The sequence below is a fragment of the Penicillium psychrofluorescens genome (assembly GCF_964197705.1).
Source record: "Penicillium psychrofluorescens genome assembly, chromosome: 5".
NCBI lineage: Eukaryota > Fungi > Ascomycota > Eurotiomycetes > Eurotiales > Aspergillaceae > Penicillium > Penicillium psychrofluorescens.
This window is the reverse complement of record NC_133443.1, coordinates 2,320,298-2,332,814: the sequence shown is the minus strand read 5'-3', so window position 1 is coordinate 2,332,814 and position 12,517 is coordinate 2,320,298. Positions and strand designations below refer to the sequence as shown.

The 12,517-nt window shown below is 52.8% G+C and overlaps 5 protein-coding genes across 5 annotated transcripts; 2 read left to right on the top strand and 3 right to left on the bottom strand.

The window, feature by feature from the left end:
- Positions 1 to 63: 63 nt before the first annotated feature.
- On the top strand, positions 64 to 2,112 carry PFLUO_LOCUS8156 (DNA repair protein rad52; the record flags this gene model as incomplete). The annotated part of the gene is made up of 6 exons (XM_073785864.1): positions 64 to 71; positions 135 to 435; positions 495 to 581; positions 633 to 812; positions 862 to 1,069; positions 1,118 to 2,112. 6 exons carry the CDS (start codon positions 64 to 66, stop codon positions 2,110 to 2,112), a joined length of 1,779 nt encoding a protein of 592 aa, XP_073642177.1.
- A 785-nt stretch (positions 2,113 to 2,897) lies between these two features.
- Positions 2,898 to 4,211, bottom strand: PFLUO_LOCUS8155 (uncharacterized protein; the record flags this gene model as incomplete). The annotated part of the gene is made up of 1 exon (XM_073785863.1): positions 2,898 to 4,211. One exon carries the CDS (start codon positions 4,209 to 4,211, stop codon positions 2,898 to 2,900), a length of 1,314 nt encoding a protein of 437 aa, XP_073642176.1.
- Positions 4,212 to 4,725: 514 nt separating this feature from the next.
- Positions 4,726 to 7,829, bottom strand: PFLUO_LOCUS8154 (uncharacterized protein; the record flags this gene model as incomplete). The annotated part of the gene is made up of 7 exons (XM_073785862.1): positions 4,726 to 6,823; positions 6,875 to 6,927; positions 6,979 to 7,145; positions 7,215 to 7,322; positions 7,354 to 7,413; positions 7,552 to 7,720; positions 7,788 to 7,829. The coding sequence occupies 7 exons, from the start codon at positions 7,827 to 7,829 to the stop codon at positions 4,726 to 4,728; spliced, it is 2,697 nt and encodes an 898-aa protein (XP_073642175.1).
- A 404-nt stretch (positions 7,830 to 8,233) lies between these two features.
- On the bottom strand, positions 8,234 to 10,134 carry PFLUO_LOCUS8153 (uncharacterized protein; the record flags this gene model as incomplete). Its single annotated transcript, XM_073785861.1, has 5 exons — positions 8,234 to 8,639; positions 8,700 to 8,904; positions 8,957 to 8,968; positions 9,021 to 9,180; positions 9,232 to 10,134. 5 exons carry the CDS (start codon positions 10,132 to 10,134, stop codon positions 8,234 to 8,236), a joined length of 1,686 nt encoding a protein of 561 aa, XP_073642174.1.
- Positions 10,135 to 11,983: 1,849 nt separating this feature from the next.
- Positions 11,984 to 12,403, top strand: PFLUO_LOCUS8152 (uncharacterized protein; the record flags this gene model as incomplete). The annotated part of the gene is made up of 1 exon (XM_073785860.1): positions 11,984 to 12,403. One exon carries the CDS (start codon positions 11,984 to 11,986, stop codon positions 12,401 to 12,403), a length of 420 nt encoding a protein of 139 aa, XP_073642173.1.
- Between the last annotated feature and the right edge of the window lie 114 nt (positions 12,404 to 12,517).

The window sequence follows — 12,517 nt, the reverse complement described above, 5'->3', positions numbered from 1 at the left end:
CGACAACACGCCCTCCCCATCCTCCAAATACCCAACTCGACTTTCCTGCTCCATTGCCAGAAGATGCCAGCGTGAGACTAATAGGGAACCACGACATAACCCATGGACTCGAGCACTGACCGCGTCTCTCCCAGTGTCGGCGACCAACACCGCAGCAACCCAGGATGCATCACGATGCCCAACGCACCAGCTAGCACAACGAACAACCCTTTCGAGGAACCCCAGCGCCGCATGTCAGAGTACACCGCCCAGGAAATCGCCACGCTGCAAGCGCGGCTCGATAAGAAACTCGGCCCCGAATACATCTCCTCACGACCTGGTGCCGCGGGGACTAAGGTGCACTATCTTGCGGCTGACAAGTGTATCAACCTTGCGAACGAGGTGTTTGGGTTTAATGGCTGGTCCAGCTCGATTCAGAATGTTCAGATTGACTTTGTTCGTTGCATCTTATACGCCTTGTGGTGAGAGAGTTGGGCTGATTTCGGGTCATTCAGGTCGAGGAGAATCCGAATACGGGCAAGATTAACCTGGGGCTGTCCGTGATAGTCCGAGTGACTTTGCGGGATGGTACATTTCACGAGGTAATGCGTTGCGTCTTTCGATTAGGATCCCGGGGCTGATTGGTCTGCTAGGATATTGGATACGGCCACATCGAGAACTGCAAGGGCAAGGCGGCAGGTTTTGAGAAGGCCAAGAAAGAAGGGACGACAGACGCCTTGAAACGAACCTTGAGGAACTTTGGCAACGTCTTGGGCAACTGTATCTACGACAAGGACTATGTTTCCAAGGTGACCAAAGTCAAGGCTGCACCAGTAAGGCACCTTCGAGGTCCTGCTTTTTCATACTCACTCTGGGTTATAGGCTAGATGGGATATCGACGATCTCCATCGACACCCTGACTATGCGCCAGTTAAGAAGGATCCTGCTCCTCCGATGAAGAGAGAGCCCGTCCCACAAAACCGGTTGCAAGAGGACGATGATCTTCCTCCTCCTCCTCGACTGGCAGGCACTGGAAGCCGCAGCAATGCTGAGAGTAATGTCATATTTGAGGCCGATGGCGAGTTTGGCAGTATGAAACATGAATCATCCCATCAACGACCTTGCTGATCATATCCAGGCGACGTTTTCGATGAAGCCGATTTCGTGGTAACAAACACGGACAATCCTGATGAGATCACAATAGACCCAGACGCCAATAGACGACAGCAACCTCCCACGCCGCTGAATGGCCCCGGTGCACAGCGAGGGCCCCCGGGAAGATTTGACGCGGCTGCTGTCACGCCTTCAAAGCCAGATAGATGGAGCGCGGCTGGAGCAGCTGCCAGACTGCCACCACCAGGCCCTCAGAATGCACGACAAAACCCGCCAGCCATCCCCGATCAATCTGCAGCCCAACGACGACCTACACCTGGTCTGGCGAATGCTGGGCCATCAGCAGCGCCCCAGCCACGCCCCCCTCAGAACACCAATGCCCAGCCGCCAGCGACAAGAGAGCCCGGGCCTGCCGTCAACCAAGACATGCGTCCACCACAAAGCACCCCGTCCACCGGATTCTACTCCGCGCGAGCAGTGGATCTACTCCGCGATAATCCCAGCGGCGCACCACCGGCAGCAGCACCCCAATTCGACCCACACGCTGAGAGCCCCTCGATCCGCAAAACCGCAGGGGTGGATCACACCAAGAGCGTCCCAATCTCCAAACCCATGCTCACCGGCGGGTCTCCCTCTGGATCGTCCTCCCGCGACTTCATCAACCCTGCCGCAGACATGCAGCGCCGAGTCGGTGCTCCTGGTGGCGTTCCTGGGGGCGGAGTCGGCAGTCCCGTGCATCGCGGCCCGTCTACTTCTTCCTACCGTCCCCTGACGCGGCCAAATATCGATGCGCGGAACTCGCCTGGCCCTGCAGCGGCAATGACTAGAGGGGGCAGTGTCCCTCCACCTCCCCAGAATATGAATGCGAACGGCAAAAGACCGCCCTTGAGCGACGTCACAAATGCAAATGCGTCCCCCGGTTCACATCCCCCTCCTGCAGATCCTCCCGCACCGGGACCGAATGATCCTAAACGGCCGCGTGTTTCTGATACGGCACCGCAACAGCAGCAACAGCAATAACAACCGCCGCGGCAATGGGCGCGGATTTTTCAAATGTGGACTGGTATACCAGATCGAGAAAGTTGAAGCATTTATCAAGACGCGCTTAATTGTCCTTCGGTTGCTCTTATCTTATACTTTCGTCCATTAGTTTCGAAGCGTCAGTTATTCTCACGGTTATTATCTTACCATGGTAGCAGGGGAAAGAAAGGGCGTTATGGAGTCTGGGAAGTGAACGGATTCGCATCAACTAGTTTGTTTTCTTTCTTTCTTTCTTTCTTTCTTTCTTTCTTTCTTTCTTCCTTCCTCCCTGATCCTGAGTTTTGCGTGTTCTTTTTGTCTCGTTACTCCACATAATTGTTACTTTGACACTTAGTCAAAGGCCAGTATGTACTTAGGATTAGGCTTAGGATTCTCATCGTGTGACGAGAACGCCGGATTTAGAAATTCCATCATCAATCATCCCATTATTCTCGTTGACTCGGAGCCGGACTTGTAAGTGTGAATTGAAGTTATCTGCATTTCTAGAGCGGGTGTTCGTTCGATCACATAGTGAACATGAATGGCTTGCTGGTGGTTCGAACTCTATCTAATAGGTGATTGAGATTAGTGGTAGTATTCGTAGTAGTACAGTATGATGGATAAATGACTGCCCCGGCCGTGGTCAAGTTACTGGCCCAGCATCCGTTGTCACTCTTCCCACGCCGCCCCGGAAACCCCAACTGCTTTGCTGGGACCGGGGATCTATGGTAAGGATCTATGATGGGAATCTATAACGGTAAATGAGAATCAAGAGCAGTTCGACATCAACCATCCCGGCTGCCGATATTCTGCTGCAGCCAGTCCCTCCACCCCTGGTCACTCAGGATAGATCTCACCCGAGCCCCAAGCCACTCCGTATTGCCCCAGAAGCCCCAAGAAGCCTGGAATCGACACCAGTCTACGAGTGCCGTTTCCCAATGCCGCCTGAACGTATCCCATTCATACGAAATGCCTCCATCTTGATTCCGGAGGAGATGTATGTGGTATCGCGTTAGAAGTCTTTTCTCTCCCTCACGCATCGTCAGCTTCTCGGGTAAAGGCTCATGGTCATGCCCAGCATCGTCAACAAGCATATGCAGAGGTACCGAGCATGTAAACAGTTTGGCGAGGTCGCAGACTCCAAGACCGAGGCCTACGTACTGGAAGTCGAAGAACGCGACCTGTTCTCCGTTCGTTGTCGTGAAGAGATTCTCGGACTTGACGTCGCCGTGGATGTACGACTCAATGGGTCTCCCCCGGGGTGTCAAGAACAATGCAGCCATCTCGGCGATGGATAGTGAGGACGAGCAGGAACCTTCTGAAGCTGGACTGCACAGGGCTTCGCACCACTCGGAGCAGGTATCCTGAGCTAGAGAAGCGTACTCTGTACGTCGCGTCGTGAGGTACGTGTATCCCCCGTTAAGCCACAGTCGACTCCCAATGATAGTATCCCCCCTGCCTGCGCGTTGTCTTCTAGCAGTCTCTTCAAGCGGCGGCAAGACATATTCCTCCAGACTATCTGGGGGCAGTAGACCCCACGAGCGGCCGTGGAAACCAGCCAACCAATCCAGCGCCCCACACACCTGTGTGCTGTTCAGCACACTCTTCTTTTCGCCTGCGACTGGAAACTTCACACGCAGATCAACCATGATCGTCGCCATCAGACCGCGGAGTTCCTCCGCGCCCTCCTGCTCGCCGCGCAGGCCTCGCGTCGAGGCAAGGCATTTAGCAACGGCGACCTTGTCGCCCAGGCGCGGGACCACATCGCTGTAGAAGTACTGCTCTACCTCGTAGCTCAGCATTTTTCGCAGGTGGCCCTCATCCTCAATCTCATCCTCATCCTCAGCGCTGCCGCTTTGCCTGGGAGGTGAGATAAGCTTGAGGATGAGAGGGTATGTGGCCCCGGCGACTCCTGGTTCTACATCGCAAAGCACGCTGAGATGCTTCGCTGCTTCGTTGGTGAGAGCTCGCGCGGTAATGGCGCAGATCTGCCCGTAACCAGCCCATAGGGTCTGTAGGGTGGTGCATGAGACGAGGTCGAGCGAGTGCCACGATAGCATGATGCTGGCGACCCGCTCGGGGCCATTGGCGGGGGCCATGGGGACTGGAGATCGATCAACAAAATGATCTTCGGCCGCGAGAAGGATATTTGGATATTACTCCGCGGTGGGTTCTGGACAACGTGAGATGTGGCCGGTGAAATCCATAGTGGATCTGTGATGCTGCTGGACGGCACGTGATGTCCATCTATCAGTAAACAGGAGACATAAAACAGCGTTAAGGGTGATGTGGCTACAGGAAAATAAGGCAAACGGAAAGGTGAATTACAGTGTGAGTTGGATATGAGGTAACCAAAAAGGGTGCGATGTTGAGAGAGCGATTTCCACATGCAATACAGAGTGACTCGCTCCCGTTGCGTTGATAATGGGTACCTCTCCCTATAGATGAGCGCTGGACAGACCTAAGAAGGCTGTTTTTAGAGATGGAAAGAAGATTTTGACAGTACTCTAACATTCTTCATTCATTGAGAGGTATTCACACTACTTTGAAACAAACAAACAAGCTTTCGCAAAGCGGGAGGCAAAGAAAGAGGGCGAGAGAAAAAAACCACCATCACTGGAAAAGGCGCGACAGACCGATCTTCGACTCCTTGATACGAGGAATTGTGAAGGGCTTCGGGCCAAGAACAGTAGGCAAGCTCGACTTCGACTGGTATGGTTCACCCGAGGATGCAGACGTTAGCTGGTGGAGCTCAGCCTGCTCAGGAGCATCTGGCATTGGAAGATCTCGAGCAGGAATATTGTGGGAGCGCTGTGACAGTGATGCGACACGTGCAGAAGGATTAAACGGAGCAACGCCGAGGACCTTGGTCTTCCCGAATTCAGTCACCTTGCCAAGTGGCTGATCGATTGGCTGATTGACGGCAGTGTACAGAGGCGGACCGGTGTACAGGGGAACGCCAGGAGCTGCGTAGATGGATTTGTTCAACCAACTAACTTGTTTCTTGGTTTGAACACCGGGGGACTTGATCTTTGGGCTCGTAACAGGCGGCAAAGTCTCCGAGACCGGGGGTCCTTTCACCGTAGACTCTTTCACCGCAGGCTCGGGCTTCTTCACCGGGTCAAAAGTATGAGGTGCACGATCAGGCGATTCAGATACTCGGAGCGTGTCAAAGGTTGGTATGTTCGCGGAGAAAGCAGTTTTGGAAGGAGTACCGGGTAACTCCTGTGCCTCGGGAGGTGAGTCTGTTCCGGAAGATGGAATACGCACCGGAGATCGATACCGCGAGAACGATGGATGATTTATTGCTGCATCTCTGGAAATAGCACCGGATTGAGAAAGCCATTTCTGCATTTCCGTGATCTCGTCGGCCCTGGTCATGATGGGCGTTGTTGGAGCTTGAACTGGACTGCCCGGCGAGGTGTGCATGATCACAGGAGAGGATCCCTCAGGTGTCGCGATGATTTGCTGCGATGTAGAGTGGGACCTCCCAGGTGAGCTGAGAGCCTTTGTGACATGCGTTTCAAATTCTCTTCTGTAATCATTCATTTGTTTCAGGAACTCGTCAACCAGTTTCGACATCGCAACCAACCTCGGATCGAGCATTTTTTCGATATCTGGGACGCTTTCAGAAAGACGTTGCTGCTCAGTATCTTCACTAGAGACGGAAGGCGTTGCAGGAATGGATGGTTCCTTCTCCACTGTGTCATGAAGTCTGGCTGTGGAGAAATCAAGCCCGGTCAGGTCCACCAGCGCAGGGCTGAGAACATGCTCTGTCAATCCACTTTGGGGCATTGATTCTACTTCAACATCGACAAGATGTCCGCTCGAGCCAGGCAGAGGGAAATTGTCTTCCTCGGAAAGCATAGGCTTGGGGTATGAAATGACACTTTCCGAGGTATCCATCGAGGTAGCTTCAGAATCAGACCGTTGTGCCCTTCCAGCACGAGAAGCAGTCATTGGCGCCTGAGCGGCTCCAGCTCTTGCGAGTAATGCAACCTGTCGCTGCAATACGTCCACACTCGTGCGAGAAGCTTGTTCTTTGGCAGACAAGGCAGCCTTTTGATCTTCGGCAGCCCGAGCTTTCTCCTGCTGTTCGGCCTTTCGACCCTGAGTTGCTTGGTACTCGGACGTAGCCTTTTTGCCCTGGAAAGGCCCGTCAATGAAGTGCTGCATTGCATCTTTGCTCTGGTCCTCCGGGTTTGTCGCCTTCAGAGCCTCCTGCCGACGCCATTCAGCCTTGGCTTGCATAGCGAGCAAAAGTTCGACCGGGTATTTCATCTGTGTGTTCTGCTTCGCAGGAAACACTTCCTTCTCAACTGGTACAGATGGTGGTGTAGATCGTGTGGTAGCTGTAGCAGTAGCCATATCAGGGAGATGAACTGTAGCACGGGCTTCCGCAGTCTTGGGGTATGAGGGAACTGTGATGGAAAAAAGCTGCGTTGCGTTTGCTGGAACAGCAGACGGTGCAGTCGTAGCAGCCAGAGCCTTGGGAACTTTGGCCTTGGGGTTCACAGGCACGGTGACCGGAATGGAGATTTCAGGCCTAAACGAAGGAGGGGGACGTTTCGCCTCCGGAGCGATGGCAACGGATGCAGACCTCTGAGTTGGAGAGTTGGTGGTTGCAGGAGAGAGGTTGGGAGGCTGCGCCGGGCTATGAATCGAGTCCAAGAATGCCTGGGGGGTACTGACGTATCGAGAATAGTCCGTACTGTGAGGGTAAGGTTAGCATGGGAGGGTGAGCTTGAGGAACATGAAGTACATACGCAGGTCGGGTGGGTCGAAGGGCTGGGACTGGAACTGGCCTTCTGCCCTCTGAGGGAATGTGTCAGTGCTGTGTCGTCCTGTGATCTCGGGGTCACTTACCATGACCTCGTTCTTTGCCGCCATTTCCTCTGAAAGACCCCTTACCGCGATAAGGGCTAGCAGCAACACCGTTGTTGGTGTCAAGAGCAGGGTCCAAATGGACCGATGTAGCTGAGGCATAGGAGGCTCGTGGATGTGGTTTGGAGGCAGCTCCATGGTAGGAGGCCCTGGGAGATCTTGTTCCGCGTTAGTCTGGAGATAAGGAACCAACATAAGCTGCCCTAAAGGTTTCTTACCCATGGAGAACTCCTCGTCCTCGAGTACCAATGACACCGCCTCCACGACCGACAGACGGCGCAGGCATCGGGTGATGGCCACGACGATCAGTGTGAAGAAACTCATAGCTGGCAGACAAGTGAGCGCGATGGCTCTGACCTTGCAGTATGTCATTCAGATCTTCCACGTCCCCAGTGTCATTGACGGTCTTGTGCAAGTCTGTTGTGAGATTGATTAGCCAAGTGAGTGAGAACGGAGGGTGTCTGAAGCCCTTCTGATAGAAAGGATGGAGAGATAGTTGGCGGCAGATCGCGGTGTATGCAAGATACTAGGGGAGATATATGGGCGGTGGCTTACTTTTCCATTCCTCAAGCTGTCCCTTGTTCTCCTCAGCAAGACGCTGAGCCTTGGTCCCAGTGATGTTCGACTCCCTGGTTGCTTCGATGTAGGCGAGATGGACCGGGACCTGCTTGCGAGGATCTTGCGCTGTGGAGATCCTTTCTCGTCTCGCAGTGCCCAGGTCAGCCTGGTGAGTTGTCGGGTGAGCATTCAGTGACTCAAGAACAGGACGGGGATGCATTGGGTTGACTTACCAGCTGTAGCCTGCGAAGCCTTTCGCTCGCCTCAGGATCCATCGAGATGGGTCGCTGGGGGGGTCTCTTGTATGGTCTGGAGATGTCAAGAAGAGAAGAGTAGAGGTGGATTGGATGTAAACGAAGGGGAAGGTGAAAGGATTGTGGGAAGGGGCGAGAAAGCGAGATGTGGAAGAGGACGAAGGTACAAACAGGGAAGGTGTGGGGGTCTTTGTAGGTATTGCAGGCTGGCAACCCCGGCAGCCTGGGAGACAAACACCACTGGAAATGTGTTCCACCATCCGAATAGATTGAATATCAAGCTCTGAATTGATTCCATACCTATTTACCGAGCAAATATGTACAGGATGCTCAACACACCGTATAATCTATAGCTGGTAACAATGCAATTCACTCTCAAGTACTACACGTCTCGGCGCCTCCTTTATCTGCAATAATCAGTCAAATTAGCAAGTGCTGATAGAAACGGCGGGAACCACGGGAAATGGCATACTACTGATAATCTTCGCAACAGCCTGTACGACGCTAACGCCCATCACAATTAACCCAAAAGCAACGCACGCATATGCGGGGATCTTAGCCCGCCGGCTGGTGCTGCTCAGTTTGATATAGCAGAGCGGAGGGAAGATGTATGCCAGCGCCGCCGCGCTGGTTGCGCCGATCAGCTCGAAGACGCTGCCCAGGTCGCACGTTATCAGGGCGAGGATCACGGATGAGACGACCAGTGCCGTAGTGAAGATGATGTGGCGGTTCATGTTGAAGGGCTCGTCGGGGAAATAATAGGTTGTCATGACGGATCGGCAGACGAATGCCTCGAGTGGTAGGGTGGTGAGCATGTTTAAGCCGAAGCAGCTGGTCAAGTTGAGTCAGTGAGTCAGTGCAAATGATAAATGGAAGGAACATGTTTCTTACAATCGGGCAATGTTGACCAGGATGTTGTTAGATGGGAAGTTGTTCAATACGTTGCCTTGAGTTTTCGATCCGAAGGATAGAAACCCCGCGATGCCCATGGCAAGGCACATTATCAGCGAGACTCCAGTGGAGTAATGGGTGACCGTAGTAAAGCGGTCAAGTGTCGGCCGTTTCAAGGATCCATAGATCAAAAGGCTATTGTGATCTTTTGGGTGTGTTAGTTTTGAAGACCTATTAGCGAGGAAGCAGTAACATACGGCAGACAAACGCTTCGACTTGTTAGCAATCATTTCAATCCTGAGTAGGGGAAGGATGGCATACCGAAAGAAATCACTCCCACCGCTTGGAAGAAACCCGAATTAATGATGAGATGGCTTTTGATTTCTCCACGAGAATCAGGGGGCACGCGGAATCCCTGCGTGATGACCGTGACAACAATGACGCTCATGCTAACCAGCGCCAGCGCAGATGCTTTTGCCAACTACCCGTATGTCAGCTTTGAGGCATATCGAGAACGGGCGAGAGGCCTCACCTTGGCAATGTCCCGATAAAGAGACAATGGGTACGAGATACCCAAAACAAACAAGACAATTACAGCCCGTCGATCCGTGAGAAGCCAGAGGACGGACATCTCTCGCAGAGACGGGAACAACGCGCTCATTACATGGGGGATGGTATCGCCGACGATGATACAAAAGGCAACCATTCCGCCAAAAGCAAAGGCCCACTGTGCCACAGAGATGGCAATCAGACCGCTTTTCCCGAAGCAGTATTGCATAGTCGCCTGGAAAGAATCCGCTCCGCTGAGCTTGGAGTTGACCACAATCAAGCGGACCGTCCAGTCGACCGTGACGGTCAATGCGGTGAGCAACACGATCCCCATCACCATGCCCGCCTGCCGGAGCGCATACGGCTGGCCAATGATCCCAGCCCCGATGATGCTGTTGGCCATGTTCATAAACGCCATCTTCATTCCGCTTCGCGGACGGGCATTCTCGAGGTGGTCTTCGGGGAAGAAGTCCTCTGAGGTGGCGAGGGTCACACTAGGAGCCTCGATGTCCGTAAGAAGAGGAACTGTCTGTCCCGTGTGTCGCGCGCCTCGCGCGCCCTGGTCTCGTAGCTCATAGTCCTCGTCATCTAGCCAGAGCTCATCATCCGGGCTGTGAGCACGGCCGTTCGAATATTGATCGTCCCCTGCGGCTGCCGACTCGTCATCGATGTCAAACCGGACGTGGTTCAGGGTCCGAGGTGTGCGAGGCTGCCCGTCTGTCGTCGGTTGAGCAATGGAGGACTGGCGCATGCCATGGGACGGGAGGCGTGGGGGGTTGGAAGGCGGACTGGGTTCTACGTCGTCGGAGAGCAAGGACTGAGCCTCCAGCGCGTCCGGGCTCTGGGGCGCAGACACAGAACGCTCTTGCGTGTCATCCCCGGGCATCGCTGACCGTGGCGATCAAGAGAGAGTGAGAGAGTTGGCATTCCACGGGTTGCGGTTTGGCTGGCTGATATGGTCTGGGGCTGCACGTGACGGGGCTTATCTGATAAGCGCTTTGTTCGATTCAAGTGTGTTGGGCATCGTGTTGGTGCCGATGGGGCGATATTTTGTAGTTGTACAGCATATCTTTCGGTTCCGTTAAGTCTTTCTTATCATGTTCAACTGGAATTCTGCAAGTAGACCATTTATTGTTTGCTTGATGGACCCCCATGGAGAAAGCACATACAACATCACCCAATCCGATCTAGATCCCTTCAGAAACATCATCTCAAGAATATATTCATAGTCCAAACATACATAATTTCCGATCTATAATTACCAAGCCAAAGTCGTATCCGATGAGTGTAAACCGGTATTTCAGTGATTGTATACCCATTCTCTATCGGGTGAATGACAGACCAGGTGATGCCACCTGACCCCATCCTCTGTCAACCCTTCAACGTGCCCAATTCCTCTAAACCCCTAATTTACCCATGAGCTGAATGACAATGAAAGCCCTCCAGGATGGCTCACACCGTCGACTTGGGTCGCACCCTCTTCTGCACGATCGACTCTACCCTACGTCTCCATCTGGCAGCCTCGGCCCAGTTCCGGTTACCACCAACCCATCGAAGCTCAGACATCCCTTTCGACATGAATCAATGGCCAGCCTCTGATGCTGTTTGGGTACTGCCAGGCCCACAGCTGGAGTTTTTCTGTCACATTAGCGCCGACCCAGTTCTTGAAGGCGCTGCCTTTGGGTTGATCTCACTGTTGAGGGACAAGCTTTGTGGGTCGAAGGTATGAGAAGGAATGTGTTATTATTTGAGTCGCTTGCTGATCCTGCGCAATTGCAAAGATTTGGTCGAGTCTCGGATACACCGCGATGCTCCAGGGCGGCACTTCTCCCACGGATCTGGATAAATACGGGGACCAATGCCTTGTTTTTGGTTTGTGCAAGAAGAACGAGACCTTTCCTTTGAAGAAACGCTGGGGCTTGCCCAATTCAATACAGAATCCCGTTGATTCCCACCCCCCGGCAGGCGTTCGTACGGTGTACTTGACTTCAGTCGACATCTTCCTGGAGTACAGTTACTGCGCCCAGCATTCGCCTCGACAAGAATGGCAATATACCTTCGCAGCTGGGGTTCAGACGCAATTTTATTCCTTGATTCCAGCACGATTTCCCCAATACCCCTACCATCCAGATACCAATTTTCCTTCCGAGCCACAAAGTCCTTCCACGTCTGGATACGCCATGGACAGCCCATTGTCGACCCAATCCAGCCATTCCTCTTTTTCGCAGACAAGCTGCAGCCTGCGAACCGACTATACCACCGTCCGAATATCTCAAGATCTCCTCCGTTTATTCGATTTCGGGCTCCAGAGACTAATTCTGTCGGGATCCATCAAAGACCCTCAAGTGTTAGTGCCTGGACAAGAACCCTTGCATACCCTATCAGAGATAGCACCTGCAGTCTTCAACCGGGGATACCGTGAGGTGAGCTTCTTTCTCTCGATTCAACACAAACACAAGCATCTCATAGTCAAACAGGCAATCAACCAGCGAGCGGCATCACTACCTACCCTCACCAAAGCTCTATCTTCCATGCTTGCGGGCAGCCAGAACCCCACTATCCAAAATACAGTGTCGGCCCTGTTACGAACAACTTCAAAACCTGACAAAAACATTATTCCAACACAATCCAATATATCAGATCTAAAATCCGCAATCTCAACTTCACTCTGGCGTATCGCCCAGCAAAAGCTCTACAAGCCTCCAAAATCGAGAAAACCAACTCCCTTTTTTGAAATGCACCCTGAACCAGAAGAAAAGCCGGCAGCAGAAGAGTCCGAGGACCTTCCACTTCTCTTTGAACAGGAAAAGCAGCTTGAGAACCGAGCTTCAGAGCCAGATTATTTCGAGGATACTGATTCCATGGAGTTCGACGAAGACGATGATGACTTCTCAGAATTGTTTGAGGTAGACATATCCAAAAATTCAGACAGTCTGCTACTAGAGCAAACGAGCAGCGAGTCAAGTTTTGTGGACATCGGCGAGTCGACGCGGCCCACCTTCCCCGATACCGGTTTGCCACGTTCATCTCTCTCCAGTGACGATGAGATGCTTCTTTCGCACGATGGTGGAGGGAGACAGGAAGGGGTTGTTCTATGGCTGGGCCAGCAGGATGAGATACAGAGGTTTGAGGGTGATCAGATGCTGTGCGAATAGTTATATCGCATATATATACTGGTGTATACTATAGACTTGTAGCATTTACAGATACTAGACATATGTAGAAAAGGGAAATCCGACTTTGCAAATCTTGAAGTCTCTGTCTGAAAG